The sequence below is a fragment of the Acanthopagrus latus genome, chromosome 6, assembly GCF_904848185.1.
Source record: "Acanthopagrus latus isolate v.2019 chromosome 6, fAcaLat1.1, whole genome shotgun sequence".
In the NCBI taxonomy this organism is placed as follows: Eukaryota; Metazoa; Chordata; class Actinopteri; order Spariformes; family Sparidae; genus Acanthopagrus; species Acanthopagrus latus.
Window position 1 is genome coordinate 24,330,807 of NC_051044.1, and position 23,689 is coordinate 24,354,495.

A 23,689-nucleotide genomic window follows, 5' to 3' on the forward strand; every position below is an offset into this window, starting at 1 on the left:
GCTTGTTGCAGTCATTCTGCATAGCCAATTAATGGCACGCAAAGCAAGGAGAGAAAGAGAGAGAGAGAAAAAAAGGAGAGAAACAACAACAACAAAAAAATTTTCTCATCCAGCATGAGGTCACCATGAACCATTCACCGTTTTCCAGGAAGTTACAGTCCCCATATAATCTGAGTCTGGGTGATCATAGTTCATATTTTGAACACATCCACTGCATGTTATGGATACGCTATAAATAGATAAAACAATGGATGAAAATAAATAGAAACATAATGCAAAAGCCGAAGTCCACAGGATACACAGGACACCAATAACGCATCAATACCCCCAATACCACATCATGAGATCTGTGACCACTTTGGAGAGCATTTTTTAGCCTGGCTGACACACACACACACACACACACACACACACACACACACACACACACACACACACACACACAATCTGCCCAGGCGGCAAAGAGAAGAGAGAGAAGCCGAGGGGAAGAGTGTGTGAGAGTATGACAGTGGATCAATAGTTGTGTTTGTGGCGGCGCTCCCACAGGAGTGGAGCAGTATATGAAAAGCCGCTGCTGATGGCTGAAGGTCCTCTCAGAACATTCCCTGTGTGTTTAGCCCAGAGCCAAGGTTAAACCCAGCACAAAGACGCCACAAAACCTCAGCCTGCCTCCCCGGGGCTACACACACTCACACAGGCAAGGGCCCACAGGAGCCTTTCTTCTTTCCCTGTGTGTGTGTGTGTGTGTGTGCGTGTGTGTGTGTGTGTGTGTGTGTGTGTGTGTGCCTTGTGGCAAAGAAATGACGGTGAACCCCTTAAATATTGTGACACAAGCTGCTGCTTAACTCTTTCGTTTATCGTGTCATCGTTAGCGGGTTTTATTACAATAACTGGCTGTAATTAAATTAAAGATGACGGTGGAAACAATAGAGAGAGGGATCACTCTGCAGGTGCGACAGCACGCTTCCACGACATTCAAACTCTTGTTGCAAATAAAGTAATGAATTTCATTAAAGGCAAGCTGTAATTGTGAGCCGAGGCGGAGTTAACCCCAGTGATTTATCCAGACTTAATTTCCATCTTAACACCTCTTTATTGCTTTTACTAGCATTAAACAGCCCCTCAGAGAGAGAAGCAATAACTGCGGGGCCATAACAATGCTAAATCATGCATTTAAAGCAGTACAATGTGTATATGGAAGTTTCACTACACAAAGGGTGACAGGCCCCAATAAAACAATGAACGTAACGTTGTTTTTTCTCTGGTTGGAGTTAGACGTAAGAGAGGGGGGGAAAAGTCACTCTCCCGAGGCTCGTTTTCCTCCTGAATTATATCTTTTTCACCAGATTCTCCCCAACACAAAGGATCAGTGTTGTTGTTGATTACACAGATGAAGCGAAATAGGACGCTTGTCACGCTCTCTGCAGTAATGATAGGATACTCTGTCAAGCAGCTCTCAAGGTGTCCACATTCCTTCACTTCAGCCGTCCCCGGGCCGTAACTAGCTGCGATGTGCCTCGACAGGCCGTCATCGCCGCAGAGGACTGATGGAATACTAATTAGCGTGCCACCACTTGAATTATTCATGCATCTTAATTAGGGGAGAGATTTCCCATTAGGCTTTCAGATGTGACTTAAGAGTTCGGCTCCTGTTTTTTTTTTTCGCGCGCGAGCGTAAATAGCCGAGTGCACGCGCGCGACAAAAAACATACAGGCCGCCATACGTGTGCTCGGACAGAATTTAAATTGGACGCCACTCACGCAAAAAGCTGAAATTAACGCTGAGAGGAGTGTTTCCCAGGCGATGAGCGGTCACCACATTCATCACTGATGTGCAGCTCTTTCGCAAAATGCCACATCGCCACAACTTTTCTTTTTAAGAGCGCTTAATTAATAAATAACAGCTGCCTCTCTGCAAGGCTGCACAGAGAACACGCTGGTCCTGCTGCCCTGCTATAGGGTTCACCAGTTAACTAACGTGCTACAGCAAGGAACGCAGACAGAAGCCGCCGGTGCATCAGACTCCTCTCTTTCCTCCCTGTGCTTTTCTCTGGTGCCGAGCGCTAGCCGGCTCGAGCCAGAGCCACATCCATCTGCTGCGGTTTAGCAGGGAAATTAGGCACTCAATGTAGCATATTTGTTTAAGTAATTGGAAAGTAATTAATAACCTGAAAATATAATAATGTGCTCAGCAGCAGCTCTTCTTCTGCAAACCGTTCAGGGGAAAAGTGGTGGGAAGTGCCAAGTGTGTGTGTGTATGTGTGTCTTGTCAGCATATTACAGTGCAGCTGCTTTATGCATATCTGGGAGTGAGATAAATAGGACTGACAGTAGAAAGGGGAGAGAGGGGGGAGAAATCAAACGTTGAGTCATAGGTGAGGCACCGACGAGGAGCTCTACATGACATCACTCGGCAGGGTGCTCATTGGCCGCCCGTTTGGCTGCAAGACGCTGCCGCACTGTCTCCCTCAACCGCACAGCGAGGACGGCGGGCGAAATAGGAGCCCAAGGATTAGGCCCGACATTAAAGCCGGCCTCTAATTACGCTGCTCGGAGATTGTTTTTTATAAATATTTGATGAAATGTCATCTGCTGCACCGAGGTGCTGAGGGGAGGAGGAGGGTGAGAGAGGGCTGCTGCAGTCTCACTTCACACTCACACTCACTAAGGCACACACACACACACACACACACACACAATCAGTACCTGTAGACAGCCTCCCTCCCTCTTCACATATTTGCTCTCAAACCCACACAGATCATTCTTTGAGCCCTCTCATTGCTATTAATTCCATGTAATAAAATCACTGAGACATCATCTTTATATGTGTAAACCTGAGCATCTTCTTCACCACAGCTCACACCGGATATGTATGTGTCTATTCTGCAACAAACATTGAAGTTTCGAGCAGATTAAACACGTACTGGGACAACAGTTTTTGGCCTGTGATTGCATTAGATGGGGATTTCAGGCATAAATGTGTGAGCCTCAGAGAGGACTGCACCTCAGTGCACAGATGTGTATATCTGTATCTGGACATTCCTGGGTAAGTGAGAAGAAATCTTTATCGAGTGTGCTGTATGTGTCATGGTGCTGGGTTTTAGTTCAGCTGATATCCTGTTTTATGTTGAAAGTTTATCCTCACATGTCAAGTTTTACTCTCCACTTCCTGTCTTTGTCTTTTCCCCGCCCTTTGTCAGTGTACACCTGTGTTGTTTTTGTCCTCAGCCCTCGTTCATTTAAGTCTGTGTTTTCCCTTTCTTCTCTACTGGTTCGTCTGTGCCTCTTTTGTTCCTGTGGCTGCTCCTCTGTCCTCTGTGTTCCCACTCCCCACTTCCCACTTTATCTCTCTCTTAGTTTTTTTTTTTCCTTTGGACTTTTCTTTGCCTGCTTTTTGTTGTTTGCATTGGATTTTTGGTTTGTTGGGCATCAGCCCATCATTAAAGCTTACTTTTTGTTGTTCAACCTGCCTGCCTCTGCCTTGGCGTCTGGGCTGTTTTATGATTATTATGATTATTTTTATTTTTGAAAACAGAGTATAGGTGTAGTAGTTAAGATGCTCAGCACGATCCTTACATATGAGAAATCACCGTTGATAAAGTAAGAAACAGTAAATTCAAGGATGCCTTGACCTTGTACCAAACTTGACCTGACTTTCCATCGACATCAAAGTAGTAGACAGTAGACAGTAACTGACATTTCATTTTCGCCTGAACTTTTATTGGTTTTTGGTGTCTTATAAGTGAAGAACTAACTGCAAGTATATGCGCTGAGACGTGCGCATACACATGCTCATGGCATACACTCCATGAGCAGACCCCTTCGCAGCTGCTGCACGTGGCTCTGTGGGACGGTTGCCGGCACGATCGAACTCCACCACAGAGTCTTTCAGGCGTCCTTGAAAGTGTGCGTCAAGGGCGACGGATCCAGGTGGAGGAAGACAGGAGGGATCTCCCAGCTCGCTGCCACCGCTTTGTAGCTCCACCAAGACGGCAAATTGACAGCTGTTTCACTGCTTGACAGAGTCCTTTTGAAATTCCTACTCTCCTCCTCTCTGTTGAACCCTGGTGAAGTGACTCATGAAGAGCAGTGGGTGATGCAGACACGGAGATCCGAAGATCTGACAAGGAAATTAGGGTCATTGTACTGAGTGGTCTGGATGTCAGCTTTATCAGTTAATATGGGCTTTGATAAGTAATATGTCAGTGGTCCGTTGCCTCTTACTGTATTTCTCGCCTACAGAGGCTCATGCCATGTATCGTAATACTTTGTGTGTCTGTCAGATAATAACACCCCTTATGTCCTGCAGACTGGAGCTTTACTTTCCAACTGTGGGTCTCCAGAGAATAACTTGGTAGTGTCAGGCCTATCCCAAATCTTTGCACTACCATGAGAAATAAACAAGAAGAAAAAACAAACAATTTATTCAAAAAATAAGATTACTAGATTACTATTAGATGTTTTGGTTAATATTGATTAAAGTTTATCAAAAGCTTATGTCTAATTTTCATACTTGCCAATCATGAGATTTTAAAAACAGACGTCGTCCTCCAGAGGAATCCAGTTTTCAGATACTCTGTTTCCTGCATTCTGGTGACTTTTTATGAATGAAAACAATAAATTAATTAAATGTACATTGCAACATTTTTATGTTAATACGTCATTTAACTTTTAACTCTCAGGAGAGAATGTGGAACAATTTCCCCCTTTGGCATGAACAGGCTTGAAATTCTAAAACAAACAAATATTCATCAGTTTACACTTTTCGCTAAATATTTCAGTGACAATCTGGAATTAACTTGAGTATTTCTTTCTCTTCCACATTTCTCTGTCTGTGTCTTACCAATGGAGGATGCCAGACACAGGTTGTGATTAATAAAAAAGGGGAAAAGGTGTAAAAAACTGACATAAATTTGGACAAATACAGGTCATGGCTGTGCTGGTGTGACGTACAGTATATTGTGCAGAAGTTGGTCCAATAAAAAATGCCATCATGGCATCGCTGATGGCTGACAGTCTGACAGTCTGACAGTCTGACAAAGACACGATTCACCCCGTTACAAAACACTACCATCACAATAAATCTGAATCTGTTATTTTAAGGTAAAAACATTACAGGTCAATCAAACTTACTCAGGAGAGAAAACGAAAGTGAACTGTGAATTTATGAAGCACTGTGTCAGTTATAAACATCTGTCACCGTTCAACAACGTCCTTGTTCAACAACAAAAAAAGAAAAAGTGTTTGAGGTCAGTCTGACAGCTTGTCTCTTGCCTTATGGGATGTTCAGCGTTCTCAGCTCTCTGCAATGACTTTGGTTAGCGGTGTTATCTTAAGTGTTATTCTAGAAATAGAACCAACAGCACACGTGTTTTCTTACATATATGAATGACACTTAAAAAGTGCCCACTGGCCTCTCAGCAGGCCTCGGGCTGTCATCTGATCCAGCGTGAAATACTAATCCCCCTCATCGATCCACAGAGGATCATCAACGGCGGCAGACATGATGACTATGTATACTCTATGATGAACCGGCAACCTGAGGATGCAGTGGAGCCTCCACCTGATGTCAGCGTGAACAGGTAACAGGGGTGATGAAGAGAAATGTGTGGGGATGGGGAGCAAGCACATAAAAAAATAAAACATTTCCATGTGTCGGTGCCACACGACCTTGCGGGATAACCAGAGCTCATTACAGGGGAAAGCAGCAGTAGAATCGGTGGCAATGAAAAGCCGACATGACCCTCGGATTGTCGGAGCCAACATGAAAGCGCTCGGCTATCGGGAAGGGGGGGTGGTACTGTAAGAGCGAGCGAAAGGAGCTGTCCACAAACCGGAATGTGAACTGTACCGGTTTGCATAATTTAAGGTTAATGAGGAAACAACAGCAGATAAGATCGCCCTGGTTTTTATCCCTGCTGGCTCGGCTCTGGCAGTGCGCTTTTCATTAAAAAGGCATCAGAGGCAGCTCTTTAATGACCTGCGGATTCACCTCATTTCATATGACTTCGCGTGCTGTACACGGATGTGAGCGAGCACTTCCCCTTTTTCAAAGAGATGCTCGGTCTTGTTTAGCTTCGGTGGATCAGTGGCGCAAACCCGCCGCTGTGTCTCCGCCCCTTTTTCTGAGTGATGTCCTCGTGCTTCCATCCACTAATGCTCACATACCGCCTGCAGACTGCTTATGCATTAATGCAGCTAGGCAGTAAGTGCATATAAAAGAAGCTCTTAATTGTCTTTAAAAGGAAAGTTGAAGGTCAGAATAAGAACAGCAAGTGGTCATTAATACATCTTAAATGCAGCTTAGGCTATCACATGAGCGAATGTGCACAGGTGGGCTCGAGGGGGGCTGATGGGGGCACCGGGGGGCCCCTGTGGTCCAAAAATGCTGTGAAAGTGCCCTTTATGAACGTGGTGAAGGACCTTCACTTCACTTTAATGACTTTCTGCACATTTCCCAACACATGTGGAGCCCCTTTTTGTTTTTAATGAACAAACATCCATAGTCCGCCAGTGGTTGAGTGTGTGTATGTGTGTGCGTGTGTGGATGCAAGCATCTTGTGCCAAAAAACACACAAAGCTTTGACTCCTAATAAGTGTTTCAGAGGCAGAAGCAACCTGTGGCCCCCACGCTCTGTCTCAGTTATCCTTCCGCTTCAGTTATCCACGCCTCCATTTGCATGGAGAGCCCTGAGAATCAGCCTCAATAACGCCACGCTGCTTTGAAAGATGAGTTTTTAATCTGGGAGAGGAGATGAGTTTCTGACCCGCACCTGTTTGTTTCCGCAGCTTCTTTCTCTCTTGTCGTACAGAAGTGACCTGCGGGTAAATTTGCCGAGGCAGGGTATCTGCTCGCCTCCCTAAGTACTGTCATTGTGCATTCATTAATATCCCCATATCTGACATGGCAGAGAAAATGGTTCTTGGCAAAAAAGGGCACTTGTCGTGGTGGGTGAGACTCCCTAACAGGCAATCAGATGGGCTGACAGCGAGTGTCAGACAGTGTGTGTGTGTGTGTGTGTGTGTGTATTTGTGCAGGCAAAGGAGAGGGCTGCGGTCTTCAGGAGAGGTGTAGGTATTTATTCTTCTCCCATTGCCCTCTATTGACCCGTGTAATGGAGAATTTTACAAGGGGAAGTGTTTGAAATATCCTTTGGATGTAGGTAATGTTTCATCCATGAGAGCAGGCCCTGCTTTCTACCTGCCTCGCTCCTTCTCTCACACACAGACACACTGCCTATGCATGTATAACATTATACTGCAATATGTAATACAGCTAGATAAACGTAATTCTAGTGTTATTGGAGATTTTGATCAGACTGTGCTCCAATACAGGATGACAGTACAAACCCTGCAGATGCCCTGAGTGCTGCTGCTGGTTGAGTTTGAAGGAAAGACGAGATCGCGTCTTTGAATGCGACATCGTTCAGACTGATCCACGGTGCAGTCCTGGTCCTCGCATGTCCTTCTGTGGCATTTGTCGCCAGATGTGCCACACCTGCCCGTATCGGCGGCACTTTTAATAAACCTGGCGCATTTTTGTCAAACGCACACTACGTTTACCCGGTGACTGTCGTGACTGGGATTGGGGTTACTTACGGCACAGTTGCTAGTTACCTTTAAAAAAAAAAAAAAAATGTAGTCAGAAAAGTAATGCGATATTGAAGTGATGTAACTGGATTACCGTTGCTTTTGGATTACCTCGGTACCGAACACCTGATTCTTTATTTTAAAATTGTCGTGAGTTAGTCATCCACATTTTTAGTGAACCTATCTGTAATCTAACTGAAACCTTCTTCTGTAACTTTAGTGAAACGCAGTTACCTTATTTTGCATCCTAATTGTGTAATCCTATGTAATCCGTCTCCAAGCCTGCTCACGACAAAGGATAAAACTATGCGATGATGTGAATATTAATCGCGATAACCTTTCAAACTCATCTGCAATCCAGACGTTACTATCCTGGCCAGCTACCATCAGCACGCCATTAACTGTGCTTTTAATCCTCACTGTGGCTCCTCAGCAGCCGACAGAAGAACAGGAGCTCCCGCTAATGATCGTACGCTGCAGTGCAAACACGCTGCTGCTGTGTGCTCAGCAAAATGAATGCAAGTAAACAAAGGTAAGAAGAAGTTTACAGTTAGTCATCATGCCGTCTGGCATATTCAGCTCATGCTAATTGCCGCCGTATGATTTAAATGTCCCAGGCCTGAGCTGCGCTAAGCTGGCAGGAGTTTACCTCTACCTCTGGAAAAAAGGCAATTCAGTCGCAGCCCAGAACACAAACAAACCTTCAAGCGTATTTCACTGCACAAACAGCTCATCGCCTCTTCCCATAGAATAAACAGAACACACACACACACACACACACACACACACACACACACACACACACACACACACACACACAAACGCACACAAATATGCACAGAGCTGAGGTCCGGGTACATTTTGTGCGAGTAAAAATAAAACACCCCCACTCTGATTACCCACAGCTCCCGCACCAGAGCAACATCCTCAACACAAGGCAGATCTTAGCACGCACGCTGAACTTCGCCACCTTGTTTACTCCGTCTGTTTACAGCTGGATGTGTGTGAGTGCCTCGGCGCCGCAGCAGCCTTCATCTTGCCATTACCGCGCCCGCTTTATATTGTTGCCAAAATCACAGGTGACAGGCCACTTTTCCCGGGTGCCTCGGCGCTAACCCTCCTCTCAGCGCGCGCTGCAGGCAAAGTCGTTTGACGGCGATGGCACCCGACACGCGCAGGTTTCATATATTCAGCTCCGAGTATGAGGCGGCAGGGGGAGAAGAGAAGGCAGTGAAAAGCTACCGTTATCGCTATTAACTGTCAAAGTCACCTTCACCCCGAGGCACAGCCCCCGCCGAGCACGCTCAACAAACACACACGCAAGATGGAAACAACGGCGGCTCAGTGGTTGGCGGGAAGGATGTGGGTTTGAGTCCCGGACGGTCTGCTTGAGGGTTTGCATGTTCTCTTGTGTCTCTCTATGTTGGGTCTAATAGCATTGTCTTCTTAATACTTAATACCATCTATACTTACTAGCATAATAGCATTATGCTAGGTATATTTAATATTAACTTAATATTAAAGCACTTAATACTTCTAATACTAACTAAACATAGAATTGTATTAATTATTTATAATATTAACATTATATAAACTTACTGATTTTATGGTTATACTAACTATAATTTGTATGCTTCTAAGTTCACTCAGTACCGACTTTATACTAACTAAATACTACACTACTTTGTACTAAATTCAGCATTGGGAAGTTTTATTAACTTCATACTAAATGCTTCATATGAATTTCCCAGTTGGAATCAATATCTGATAACACATCCTCGTGCTGAAACTGGCATGAGTCACGAGATTGATGAAGTGATATTATATTAAAAAACAACCTCAGATCAGCGCAGCAAACTTTCCGCCATCTGACGTGAAAGAAGATGATGTGTGAAGGGGAAGAAAAAAAAAACACAACAACAACTCACGAACAACAAAAGCGTCTCCCTGATTCTTCTGCGCGGCGCTGTCATTACTGTGCCTCTCCGTCGGCCCCTCAGGATTGCGTCTCACCTTTATTTTTACTCAGCAGACGGCATGAAAGCTCGGCATTGTGGGACAATGGAGTGTCTGAGTGTGTCAGCCGAACACCTGCCGAGCGCTCCACCAGGATAACTCGGGAGTCTAATTATCAAGCAATTTGAAACAGCATTCTGTTGTCTCCGCCGCCGTTTTAATTAGGGGGTGTTGGCTTTCAGAGGTCACACCAAATGAGCTTTTAACTACTGTCATTCCAAGAGAAGATTTCTCTCCTCGCTGAAGGCCGCTCTCCTGGCGCTACTTTGTAGATGGCAGGATGGCGGGCAGATCGCCAAAAACAGCAACAAAGCCGTATGAAAGTTTATTGTGCAAATGGAAACTAGGGAATATTTAAAACAGACTAAGTATATAAGATGTGTGAAGCCCCAGTTTCTTCCTTTCCCCCCTCTGTTGCTCCTTAATGGCTCACTCGAAGGATGTTGGCATGTTACTGAGGAAGGATGCAAGACAGGAAGGGTGGAATGAGTGACACGAGGAAAAATTATAGATGAATAAAAGGAAGAAGGTTACAGAGGAAGGAAGGTCTGAATAAAAACGGTGGAGCGAAGATAAGAACGAGGAAGTGACAGACGAAAATGAGAAGAGGGAGGATACAGAGAGGGGAAGCAGAGTAAAGGGATGAGGCGGAAACATCCCAAATTACAAAAAGATGAGTGAATAAATGGATGTTTGAATGACGGGTCGACAGGGCAAGAAGGATGGCGAGAATGGGAAAGAAGCATGATGGGTAAGTTGGATGAATGCGAATAAGAACAAGAATGGGATTCAACTTGAAAGACGTGAAAAGACAGATTGTTTGGCTCTGCTTTTCTTTTCTTTCTTGTCATTTTTTTTTTTTTTTTAATTGAAGAAGGGTCAATACCTGCTCACGCTGAGGGGAGTTTAAAAAAAAAGAACTAAGGTAACTACTGGAAGGACGGAGGCAGGCATGGAGGGAGGCAAGGAAGCAAGGAAGGTCTCACTCCTCAGCAACGTACCTTCATCACCTCTGGGTGTTTTCTCAGTGCAGTCGGATGACATCTGTTGCCTTCTCCTGTTTCACGTGTCTCTGGTGTGTTCGTGATGACGAGCGTGGCCAACAGAAGGGTAAACTACTCTCCTGGCAATGGGAAAAGGTGTCAATCCCCCCGTTTTAGCTGTTTACAGTACCTGTGTATACGTGCTGCTGTCCCTAAAGAAACTGCAGGAAGGCAAGGAGCAGAGCAGCACGTTCAATCTGACGGGGGGGAAAAAAACGAACGCAAAGAAGAAAGGAAGATTGCCGCTGGACATCCTGAATTTAAAAATGCCACTCTGTACTTTGGCACAGCAGTGAATTGACTTAAATGCTAATGTCAGCATGCTCACAACACTGACTGTATAAAACACGGACAGAGCTTCCAGGTCCGAAAAAAGTGAAGCAGTGTTGAAATCATCCCCCTCCTCTTCCTCCTCCTCCTCCTCCTCCTCCTCTACCTCCATGGATGAGTGGTGCAGAGACATGACAGGACAGAGGGAAGGAAGGCGGAAGAACAGACAAAATTAGTAAGGGAGGAAAGGGTGGAGAGGAAGCACGGCGGAGAGGTGAGGTGGATGGAAGCAGGATGGGGTTTAGCGAAAGGACAAAGAAATGAAAAAAAGAAGGATGGCAGGGCGGATGGATGAAAGAACTAATGGATGAAAGTAAGATGGAAAGGAATTGTGTGAGTCAATAAAAGGAAGGAGAGAGGAGAGAAAAACATAGCGCTGAAGAGACGGTTGGATCATTTGAGAACAATAAAATAAGGGGGAGAAACTGAGGATGGATTGATGGAGGGAAAGCATAGCATGATGGGAAGGGCCAACAGCAGAGCGGTCCACGCTGGAAACGTCCCAAAAACTCTTTCAGACGAAAGCCGTGTGTTCAAACTTTGCACTTGAAACCCAGCGAGCCCCTCAAATTGTATTGATTGCGTGAGTGGCTCGGAGACGGGCTGAAAACAAGACATCGTCATGGCAAAAGGAAGATTCAGGAGCTGGGCCGCTTATTGCAACTTTTTTAAATCTGCCCCCTCTTCGCTCATTTTCTCGAGACAGCCAAGGTAATTTAAATCGATTCTAAGTCCTTCAATTACGGACAGACTGACAACAGTTTGGAGAGAGGGAAATGGATTTTTTCTGCTCTTTCGCGAGCCAAGGCCAGATCTGAGGACCTCGGTGGCCGCGCCGCAGACAAAACGCAACGCAGACAGCCCCGGACGCTCCCTCACTCCTGACGTTATTTTACCCTCTCCCGCGCTGTGTTGCTTTTTCCTCCATAAAATCTGTCAACGACCATCTTTTATGATTTCAGGCTGAGAGGTAAGACAATAACGGCTGCGGAGAGGTGAGGCCGGAGCTGCTGGTTGTGAGCGAGACAGAGAAAAACAAACTGAGAGGCAACACTTCTGCCTTCCGATTGATCCCCGAGGGGAAGAGGAGTGTTTGCTGTTCTTGTACAGAAGCTCGAAAAACTTATGTAGGAAACTAAACACATTCATGCTTTACACAAGGATGGATCAATATACTGGAGAAGACAAGCGTGCACACACACACACACACACACACACACACACGCGCACACGCGCACACACACACAGGCTCATGCACCTTATCTCCCCACCGCCTGCTTGGCAGATGCACAGGCGGAAAATTGTAAATATTGAGCAACCCCCCTGTCCCTGAAAGACGAAGTACAATAGCCGCGGGCAATTCACATGGCTATTGCTTTATTATGAACTAATATGTTCATAGTCGTGGCTTCCAAATGACTCAATAAATATCCAATACTTCCTGATAGACGGCCTTGACCCTGTTTGTCTGAAAGAAAGCTTTTTCCCCGAGCTCCGGCTCTTCCGACGCGCCTAAACACTGAAGGCAGCTTCATAAAGTAGCAATTACCGTTTTGACATCAATTCAAAAGCACATAAAAAACCTGCCGCGTCTCCGGAAAGCAAAACGGACAATTACAGAGACAAATAAAGTGAGCCACCAAGGGTGAAAAATAAAACTGCCGCCGCATAATAATTCAGCTTAATTAAAGGAGTAGCCCGCCCAAAGAGGTCGCTGGAAAACAATGCCAGCCCCCCCTCCTTTCTCTCACCTCCAGAGGTATTAGCCGAGTTAAAAGCAGCGGGCTCCATGATGGAAGTCTTCGAGCTGACCTCCAAAGCTTCTTCCCCCCCTCATCTATATTTATATGAAGGAGCGGCACTAATTTTGCCCAGTAAATCAGTGTGCACATTTCGTTGTGACCTCCAGCTTGACACTGAATTAAACAATATCAGGGCCCCGAGAAGCCCGCTTTAACAAGCCTTAAATTCCTCCGTCCAATCCATCAGCGGGGATATTTCTGACACATGGAGGGAAGAGCATGAAATAAGGCAATTATTGAACCCTTCAGCCCATTTCTACGGCTCGGCTGGCTGGCACGGCGCCGCGCAGAGCCACGAACCCCCGGGTTTGTGTCTTCAGATGACTCTCGGTGACAGGGGACACCTTAAATTAATGGATCACAAACAAATTATGTTTTGCAGGCCAGCAACTTCGCTTAATGTCTCTCTCTGCTTTGTGTTAAGGTTGGCAGTAATATGCAGCACATCACTTCCAACTACGTAGAGAACAAAGATGTGAAGCGACCGTAAAAATTGCAAGAAGGCCTGATAAAAAAAAAAAATAAAATATATATGTATATGTTAAAGACGAGCTCTTTCTCTCTCTCTCTCTCTCTCTCTCCAGTTCTCTCTGTGTGTTCCTCTCAGACAAAACCTCCTGGTGCAAGCAGGAGGGAGAAAAGAAAAAGAAAGAAGAAGAAGAAAAAAAAAGGAGCTTTGTGTGTGTGTGTGTGTGTCTTTCATGGAGGTGGCAGTCGATCCTGTGTGTCTGGGCATCCTCTCAGATTGCCTGACAGATAATCCATCACACAGTCAGTGTGTCTGACAGGAAGAGGTCTCAGTCAACTCTCCGTCTCTCGGTGCTGCTCGCACCGGGCCCGTGAAGGACAGCCACTCCTCTCGAGCCTCTCCTGGGACGCTGTACACTTGAGTTTCATTAGAGGACTGAAGGTGTGTGCTTTGAGGAGTTAAAGTGTGTGTGCACCGAGGTGAGGAACAGAAAAAAGGTGCGCAGGTACGTATGGAGCACGCTGTGTCGCATATTTTTACACGAGTGAGTTCTTGCCGAAAAAACATAGCTTTTTACACAACAGCAGATGAATCCACATCAATGTATTGACTACAGTTAATACCATCAATACAATAGTTGTTGTTTATATGTTTATTGTCTTGAATGTTAGTTTTGATTTTTAAGATGACCTTGGAGTGGGAAACCTGTGTTGGAATGTAACTAAGCACATTTACTCAATTTGAGGTAATTCTACTGGAGTATTTCCATTTTCTCATTTGCTCTATTACCTTCTGGAAGTACATACTTTTAATCCACTACATTTATTTAATAAATTACTTTGCAGTTTACATGATGTATCAGACATAGTTTTGAAATATTTTTTTGTCAGCAGTGAGATAAAGAGAAAAAATGTTTCCTAAGCAAAAGGATTGAGTATTGGATCCAAATTGTCTGGTCCAGCCAAAGCATATGGCGTATACATACTTGGGAATATACATTACCTTTGATATGTCAAGGCTTTTGCTGTAATAATGTCCGTATGGGTGAGTAATACTTCTTTTCCCTCCTAAAACGTGACTAAACCGATCTGGATCTTATCATAATTTGAACCCAAACATATGAGACCATGTGACCTTCACACTGAACACACAGTAAGTTGACCTGAAGGATGAAAACTTGACAAAATGCCGATGTCGGAAAAGTCGATGTGAGTGTAAAGTGAGCCAATAAACAGCACAGCAATCTTGAAATATCAGTTTTTTTTTTATCTCTCAAATTATATACACAGTTTTTACACTGTATTCAAGATTTGCTGTCAATATACATTCCTGATTATAAAAAAATCTAAATACAACTTCATATCTGATTTTCTTTTTTTTTTTTCTGAACACCTCTCTGTGCGAAACTACTGCTGGGATAGTTTACAAAAACACCTTCATGAAACAGGCACAGATTTGAAGCAGTTGACACACCGTTTCCCATGGAGCACTTCAACAAATAAGACATGATGAACAAAATTCACAGCGCGGGTTCCTCACACACCTCGTTTGAGACACAGATAAGGCAATGGATGGATGGGTCCACAGATTTGGACCAACTTGGATCAAGTCATTAAGAAATCGGGCGGATTGATCCAAAGTTATCTGCTTGCCTTTTGTTTAAAATAAGTGCCACCAAATGATTTCACCACTCATGAAAATGCTGTTTTTTTGAGTCATATTCTGCCTTTGAAGTACCTAAAGCAAAGGCTGACGGTGGAAAGAGAGAACGTCTCTCTTAACTATTTCCTACAAATGCCACAAAATGGAAAATGGAATGCACAAAGTGTTGGGTCTTCATCCAATTTCACTAGAGCTTTATCATATTTAATGTTGACTTTCATAATGTCAATTAATAACAAGCGTGACAGTGATTTACCCCAATTAGTATGTATTTAATAGAGGAAAAAAGAAAAACTGAAAGCTAATTTTCAGTGGCACTGGGGAGGTGAGTGTAAATGTTGAATTCTGTAGTGATACAGCACCTCACACATTGATATTCAGTAAGGACTGGGAGGTGTAATTTGGAAGCTAGTGTTAAAAAGAGAAAAAAAACTGAAGACCTGTGAGAGCAAAGGATTGAAATCGTGAAAGTCTGTAAAAAAAATAAAAATAAAAAATAAGGTAGACGGTGCTAATCTGAGACTGATATAAATGTTGGTGACGGGCGGACCAGAGTGTAGTCTGTTTTTTAAGCTTTCTATTTCTTGATGGCGGCCACTGCTTTCTTGGCGGCGTCATCCAGGTTCTCCGCCGCTGTGATGGGCAGGCCGCTCTCAGTCAGAATCCTCTTGGCCTCGTGGACGTTGGTCCCTGGCAGACACAGGAAGACACGGTCACAACAGGTACATGGATAAAAATGACAAAAAAAACAAGGTTGAACCTGATCTGCCATCTGCACTGATGTAAAAACCACGCTGTGTGAAAGACGAAGAGTTCCTTTGGAGGAATCAGTGCACATGAAGACAGATGGAGGGAGTTATGGGTGAATGGTGGCAAATTCGGCTGCTGATCCGGAAGCGGCTTGGTCTCTGAGCAAAGTCTGCGAGGCAAGAGGGCAATTTGTGTGTGTGTGTGTGTGTGTGTGTGTGTATGTGTGTGTGTGCTCCTCCCGACTGCAGCGAGGTCAGGAGTAGCAGGTGCTAGGTGATACGGTGGCGTCCATGCCCCGGTAGACCCTCAACCAACCAGAGAGAGAGAGAGACACCCGGAGACACTCTGCACGGCCCCGGGGCTCCACGTGCAGAGCTGGCTGCCTCCCAGCGCAGCCAAACACCAGCCTGACACGGCTGTCACAACACAGGGCAGGGGGGGCGCCGCAGTGGACGGAAGGACACGGAGAGGGGGAGCGAGTGAGCAGGCGAGAGAGAGTAAAAGGTCAAACGAAGCAGAATCACCCACGCCGCTAAAACAACAAAAGGCAGCTGTTTATGTGGCATTTACTGATTTCACACATGAAGAGGTGATGGCAAAGAAGACAGTGTTTGCACAGTGTGTCTCATCTGGGTTCAACTAGTCTTTTTCTTCTTTTTTTCTTTCACTTTTTCATTCCTGTTCTTATTTTGTTTTATCTTAATAGTTATTGAAGTTATTAAACATTACTGCTGCTGCAACACTAGAATTTTCCCACAGAAGAATAATAAAGGCTCATTGTATTTTAAATAGTAGCTCAGCTGGTTGAGCATGTGTGTGTGAAAAAATAAGAGTGTGATAATAAATAAGATGAAGCTGCGCAGGGTCAGGAGTAAAAATTTAATAAAGTGAATGTAAAATATCAGCTGCTCTTCAAGGATAAAAGTTGAGCACAAATAAGAGAGATGACTGTCTGTCTGTCAAAGAGACTCTGGCATGTCTGTCTGAGCATCCAAGGCACTCTGATATATAAACACCCTTACCAACTTAATGGATACATCATGTTGAACTCCAACATGCAGAAAAATGATAAAGCATTACAGTTTTATTATGTAGTTGCATTTGTAGATTGATTTTAATGCCTACGTAAACGAAATAAAACCAATTATCTTTGATTTTATGACCGAATAAACAGACCTTATGGACAGTTTCATACTGTTCCACTTTTTTTTATATGTGGCGGACCCTGCCACCTTTGTAGCTTCAAACAATGTTCTCTTACCTTATTTTCCTCTGAGAACAGCTTGTTTATTCAGTTATGGATCAAACATATATTTCTGACTTTGCATTGTTACTTTATTAACACTGTAAATATGTAAATACTATATGAGTTTGAATTTCTTTTCTAAAACTACTAAGTGCCCCTTTAATTTTGATGTAATTTATAAGCCATCAAATGCAAAAATGAACTGGTTACAGCTTCTCAAATGCAAAAATCTGCCGGTTCTTATATAATAAGATTAATTCAAAAAATTGGAAAATAATCATCATGTCATTGAGTATACCAGTGTACTCTGAACAAATTGCTGATGTTAAACGTGTGTGTGTGTGTGTGTGTGTGTGCATGCTCAGACACTTACAGGTTGACCTTAGCTCTCCTGCTTGGCGTGTAATTAAGACCGCATGATATGTGAATTCTCCGGAGGCCCGGCCACCCTGATCAATAGACCTTTCATGAGGAATTCTATTACCAGCGCCACTTAACGCCTAATATTTCATCTCTTTAGTCCAGCCAGATAATAAGTCATTCCAAACACATTTCTGCAGGCTCGCACTCCAAACAATCAATTCCACAATGTAATTAATTAGAATAAGAGCAGGAAGAGGCCTTGCTCTGGCACGTAAACAGGGGGGATCGGGTGTCCCATGTCATCGTGTGATCAAATAGCATAGATTTTTCTCTCTGTGAAGTCTCAACCGATGAGGCTGTCGCTCATAGTGAGGAGGGGGGGTGCTGTATGCTTTACATTCAATAGGCTGACCTGTGTTAACTTCATTGGGATTGACGGATCCATATTATCATACTGATAGGCTCATCTGTCAGACGATTAAAACAAAGTTGCTGCATAACAAAACTTGAAACAACAGGAGATAAAAACTGTGGGAGAGGCTGCCATATGTGCCCACAGCAGATACATAATGCAAGAGACAAATATGCTTATGGAAAGTGTATACAGCACAGAAATAAAGTAAACAACGCGTGTGTTTTGTGCTCGTTTTCCACACCATAAATATTCATGGGATCCCTGTCTTATCCATGTAGCGTGTGAGAGGGGGGAATCTCACATCTGTGGGTGTGACAAATAAGAGGTATGCACTTCATGTATGTTTGAATGTGTGTGTGTGTGTGTGTGTGTGTGTGAGGTGACTACAGTTCCACTGGGAGCAGCAGGGAGCACTGATAGCTCACAGCAGCAGAGGCGAGGACAGAGCCCAGCTGGATAAAGTACCACTAAAATATGTGTGTGTGTGTGTGTGTGTGTGTGTGTGTGTGACGAATGCATGTGTATAGAGTATGCCAAGTGTATGAATGTGTTCACCTGCAGCCACTAGGTGCTGCCAGAGACCTACTCAGAGCCTGGACCAAGAGACATTCAGTATAAGGCACAACGCACACACACAAGACTTCAACAAGAGAGTCCATGTGATTAACTCTGAAAAACCACGTAAAATGGAACAAAAAGAAAGATTTTTAGCGCCCCACAGAAAGGAAATGATCACAATATATATTTAGGGTTTAATGGGCTTATTCATCATTTGCAATGACTATCGGCAAATGGGATTACTGGCTTTCAAACCTCAATTTAAATTTCATTCCAAACCCACACGGCCTTCCACACTTTCTCCTGCAACTCTGAGGCCTGCTCCAATCGGCTGATCAGCCTCACGACAACCGCTCGGCTACGTGTCCGTTCAAGCCGAGACAACGGGAGGACCGGGCGCCGTTAAGTACTCTTCCCTGTGATATATTGCCACTCCGCAACACATTTCTGTTTGGACCTCTGTTCTAATTAGCAGGCTTACTTGGTGATTATTGTGAAAATGTCACTTTAATGTGTGAGTCAATTACAGGCCACTATATTTCAACAAGATAATAAGGCCTGGGGCGGTGCCAAACGCTTGATGCTGCCTTTCCTATGTTTGTGACTAATTCTGTCCTAACAAGCCGAAGATCCGATGAGAGGAGGAGACTCAGACGTAGAGAGAAACTTCAATATTCTGATGGGAGACTACGTAACTTGTTTTAGAAGAAATAACAGCATCCATATCATCCAAATGTGTAGCTGACATCATACATAATAACTCTGTACTCTTAGAGGTGTTGTTGCTACAGCCTTACTTGGTGCGGTACTTAATTGTGGCTAATGTTAAAAAGCTTTTAATTGAATATTGTTCTTTAATTGACATCATTATGTAAGAACTGACTCTCTGACCCTTCTGCTCTTCTAACTTTTAGTATTCACCATGGGCCTGTTTCACCGGAGACATTCCGACTCGTCACAGTCGGAGGAGCAGGTGTTACTAATAACATTAACCGTGGCTCAGTTCTATCCGAGTGTCCTCGTAAGCCACGACAGTGTGACAGTGAGCCAGCATGAACAATAACTAAGCCATCATTAATCGTATTATTTACACCTCTGCTTTTCCCACTCTGAAGTGTCACAAAGTCTTCATTGAAAAGGCTTATTATCTCGTCACTTTTGAAGACACAGGAACTCGGTGTTCGGGAAAAGTTCAATAAACATAATTTAACAGGGCCACTATGTAGTTTAAGAGGAGACATTTAACTCGGAATGTTAATATTTGAAATGTCAATGAGGTGATAATACAAACTCAGAACTGTTTTTCAAGCTGCTCTCCGGGCAAAATAAGGTGTCCAGAACACTGTTTGAAGCCAGAGAGGTGGCAGGGTCCGCCAATTACAAACAAAGTAAATTATGTTGAATTGTGTTGTCCTTAGTGGTCCGCCAATTCAAATGTGCATAATTATGAATAATTATAATAATTGCACTTTTTTAATTTTGTTGAACTATAAATAAGTAAAACTAATCTGAAAGAGACGGAGGAGAATCACATGCATCTGAAATGACTGAGAAGCTTTTGGCAGATATTCTAGACTGATAAACTATGTTGGAAAAGTTGGAAAAAAACAGTTAATATCACTGAATATTAAAACAATATTATGTAGAAATTGCCATTTTGTGCAATTTTGCGACCCCCACAGCCTCCTAAAGCAACACCACACTTGTAAATACAAATCCCTGGTCTGTCAGATGGAATGTAATGGTGCTAACTACGAACAAAACTCATGACGTCACAACATTGTTGAGTTTAAGACTTGTATGCTGAAGTCAACACTCTCACTCAAGTTACATAGTGCAGAAACAAGTGATAGGGGGTGGAGCGGCTGAGACAGAGACACCAGCCACACTGTTACAAGATGCTGTGCCATCAACACGATTTTGATGCTGTTATCAGAATGTAAAAAAGTTGCATAACGCTGCTTTAAAGAACAGAGATACCGAACGGTATCTTTAATTTTTTTGTCACTGGAAGCACAACAGAAAAAACAAGCATCTCGGTGTCTTGCTACCCCCGTCTACCTCGAATATCTGGCGTAAAAACATTTTTCTTTCATCGCTGGATGTCATCATATTTGTTCCGACTCTGACTGTTAATCCTCATAATAATCAGCCGCAACATTGCAAGTTTTTCCCTCCGCAGCCAGAAATGGATGAGCCCTGCTCCTCCCTCCTTATCCTGCGTGTCAAACATCAAATGCTTCTCATTTGGACGCCGAGCGAGATACTCCTGAACAGTGCAGACTGCTTTCCTTTGATGTGCTCGCCAGTCATTAATCCAAGTTTTCATGTCTCGTGTGTTGTCTAGACTCTAGTTTAAGAGGAACGCACACTACAGCCAAGTCTACTAGATCAACAGAGCATCTCTGACAGGCTGATAAAGAGCCGTATTGTTTGAACAAGTAAAATTGCTTGTTTTCCGTTTTTGTGCAGCAGTCATGCTCATTAACTGCTCAGTTCTCGTCAGGTGCTTTTTGTTTTTAGAAGCAAAGGCAAAAAATAAATAAATAAATAAATAAATATTGGTTGTTGTTTAATACTTACATCTAAGCATTTCCTTAAATGTAGATCCAAAAGGCTAAACAAACAGATCAGATTGGAGACAAAGTGAGCCGGAATGTGCATGTTTACGTATATCTGTTTGTGTGTGTGTGTAGCTACAGCAGACGCCTATTTAAGCTATAATGACGCTGTCAGGACTGAAAAGGCCATCTCGAGCGCACTGTAGGAGCTCGCATCTCTTTTTAATTAAATGGGAGAAAAAATGGCCAGATCTCCTTTTGGGGAGAAAACAGCCTCCACTGACAGACAGTTGGGGAATGGCTCTGTAAATCAATAGGCTGGGGGAACAGAGTTAAGCGAATGCAGTCACCTTTATCCCAGGACTCTGAGGGCTATTTAAGGAGAATTTTTTTCCATAGTGGTAGACAGCATCCTCACAGAGCAATATGGCCATGTTCACACTGTGGCCAAAGGGGGCAGTGCAGTGCTTCCTCAGGTATCTCTTCCTATCAGTACCACAGTTTCTCCATGTGTGCATTCTTGTGCCGAATCTGTAGCATTCATTTTCAGTGGATGAACACAAGTGCTGAATCTGTATCCCACAGACCGGTTGTGATTTAGTTAGACTCTCTATCAGCCCACAATAAACGCCTCACGCAACCCTAATCAACTAATTCCACTATCAGCATCTAGACCACATGGTCCTTCTCCTCCACATATGGGAATATTAAACCCTCCACCAATGAAATCAACCCAGGCCCTTTAAAAAGAGCCTTCCCAATTAAAAGTGTGCCAGTTAATCCATTCTGATCCTGCTGAAGAGCGCTGGGCCGTTCTCACTGCCCTGCGGTCAGCCTAGCAAGCTGAGCTGATTGATTCTGAACCAATCTTCTCCACAAGGCTGCAGCCCAGGACGTAATGACCCACAGCTAAAGCTTGGATTAGGCCCCGGCCAGCAAAACGCGGTTGGACCAACCACCAGCAGTGACCTTCTGGACTCAGCCGGTTTGTGAGTCAGGTTGAATTACATGGCCTGGTATGAGGAATGTGCAGGGACTAATTGAGGGTCTGTTTTATCACTGCCAATCCGTTCCCTTCTGCGGCAGATCAGCATTTATGGAAACACTCTTCGGCTAATCAATCGGCAATGTTAGGATGGATAGTTGACAGAAATTACACACAAAATTGTGACTTTCATATCATACTTGTCCAAAAATCTTAATACGACACTGAAATGATGAGCAAAAACCTCAAACATTGGGAAAAATAATGGAACAAGGTACCGTATAAAAGGACAGAACATGAAACTTCAAATTTGGGAAAAAAAAATTAAATATTAAAATGTAAATGTAAATTGATAACCACCACCTCTTCCTTTAGTTCATCAGTTGGTTGGTTTGTCATCATTACACCAAACTACTCAAAGGACTTCCATAAAATTTGGATTGCTGCTATCTAGGAGTGAGTACAAAAGGGGACTGTTGGGCCATGGTGGAGGTTTACACCCTACTGAGTGCTATTCAAGTTTATAACTGGTGTTGTTGATCTACATACTTGTGAAAGGCTTATGTAGCATCTCTAGTTATAGTAAGTTTACCTCTTCACTGGGAGCCTTGTGTTAACATATACAAATCTATGCCATTCACACATTAGCTAAAGCTAAAGCAATTAAACTTTATTATCCATAGTTGTAGGTGGCAGGTCAGCAAGACGCTTTGCCAGTTTGGATGTGTTGACTCTCTTGGCCTGTGTGGTTTTCAGCCATCTTTTACAGACCGGCTTTGTGATGTGAAGTAATGCCATATTCTGCTCCATGCTCCACGCTCATACTTGCAGCTATGCCTAATAAGAGATGTGCACATGAATGAAAATGGGGTGAAGTGCTGTTTTTAAATTGCAGGGTATTGTGATACCTTTTCTAGTGGCGGTTCACCGTGTAACACTCAAAACACAGCTGCATATTTTGCACCTTGAGCTTTTCCAACTGGCACCAGTGTTCAACTATGTGTGTAAGAGTAATCGGTGGGATTTGGGTGCAAGCCACGCGGTTTTCCTTGTTAAAAGGTTCAGTTTTGATCCAGGTGCAAAGACAAAAAGAGGCACTGATATTACACACCTGCACAAAATGACTTGTGTTTAGTGGGGAAATAGTGAAAACAATGTCACAGGTTCTTCATGGATGTGGTGTACATTATCCTGATCTAGAGTCTGGTGTTTGCTACATATACCTGTATCTGTGTGTGTTTCTCTGTGTGTGTGTATGTTTACAGGCCTCATTTGATTGCAAGTCAAAACCTTTAGGTGATAATATAACAACTCGTCGTTACACACTCCGAGTGCTCTGAGTACAGCTAGGACACAGTTGGGTTCTAGAAACCACGTCTACACCCTGACCTACAAACCACATTAGCAGAGTGTGTAAGGACATACACACACAGACACAGACACACACACACCTGCTCTGGACACACTACTCAGCAGGATCTTGACAATTAGGCTAACCACCAACTGGCCCCCGCGCCTCCGGGAGTCACCGCTGCCATCCCACACACGCACACACAACTGAAGGGGTACCATTAGCATATACAGGTGAAAGGTGAGCCAATCAGTGCCGTCTCTGCTGTTATTCTGGCTGGTGCTAATGACGGGTGCGGCAAAATGTGACACGTATGAGAAATGCACTGCTGCTCTTACTGGGACACTGGGCCGCAATGAAGACGGATGGGCTCCAGAGAGTACCGCAGCAACAATGGCTCCGAAATTTAAAAACAATGGGCTCTAAATCCTGCTGCACTCCACCAAAGCTGTTATATATACAGCTGTCAATAGAAAATAGTAAATAAATACATATAAATGTTACATATAGCTCACTACATTATCTGTGATTACTATCCCATGCTTGTT

At 43.8% G+C, this 23,689-nt stretch overlaps 1 protein-coding gene across 1 annotated transcript in view; it reads right to left on the bottom strand.

The window, feature by feature from the left end:
- Positions 1-14,493: 14,493 nt before the first annotated feature.
- The window catches only part of suclg2 (succinate-CoA ligase GDP-forming subunit beta), a 96,725-nt gene continuing 87,529 nt past the window's right edge, over positions 14,494-23,689 (bottom strand). Inside the window, exon 11 of the mRNA XM_037101960.1 lies at positions 14,494-15,602. Coding sequence (XP_036957855.1) covers positions 15,490-15,602 — 113 coding nt within the window. The 3' untranslated portion in view covers positions 14,494-15,489. The remainder of the gene's footprint in view (positions 15,603-23,689) is intronic.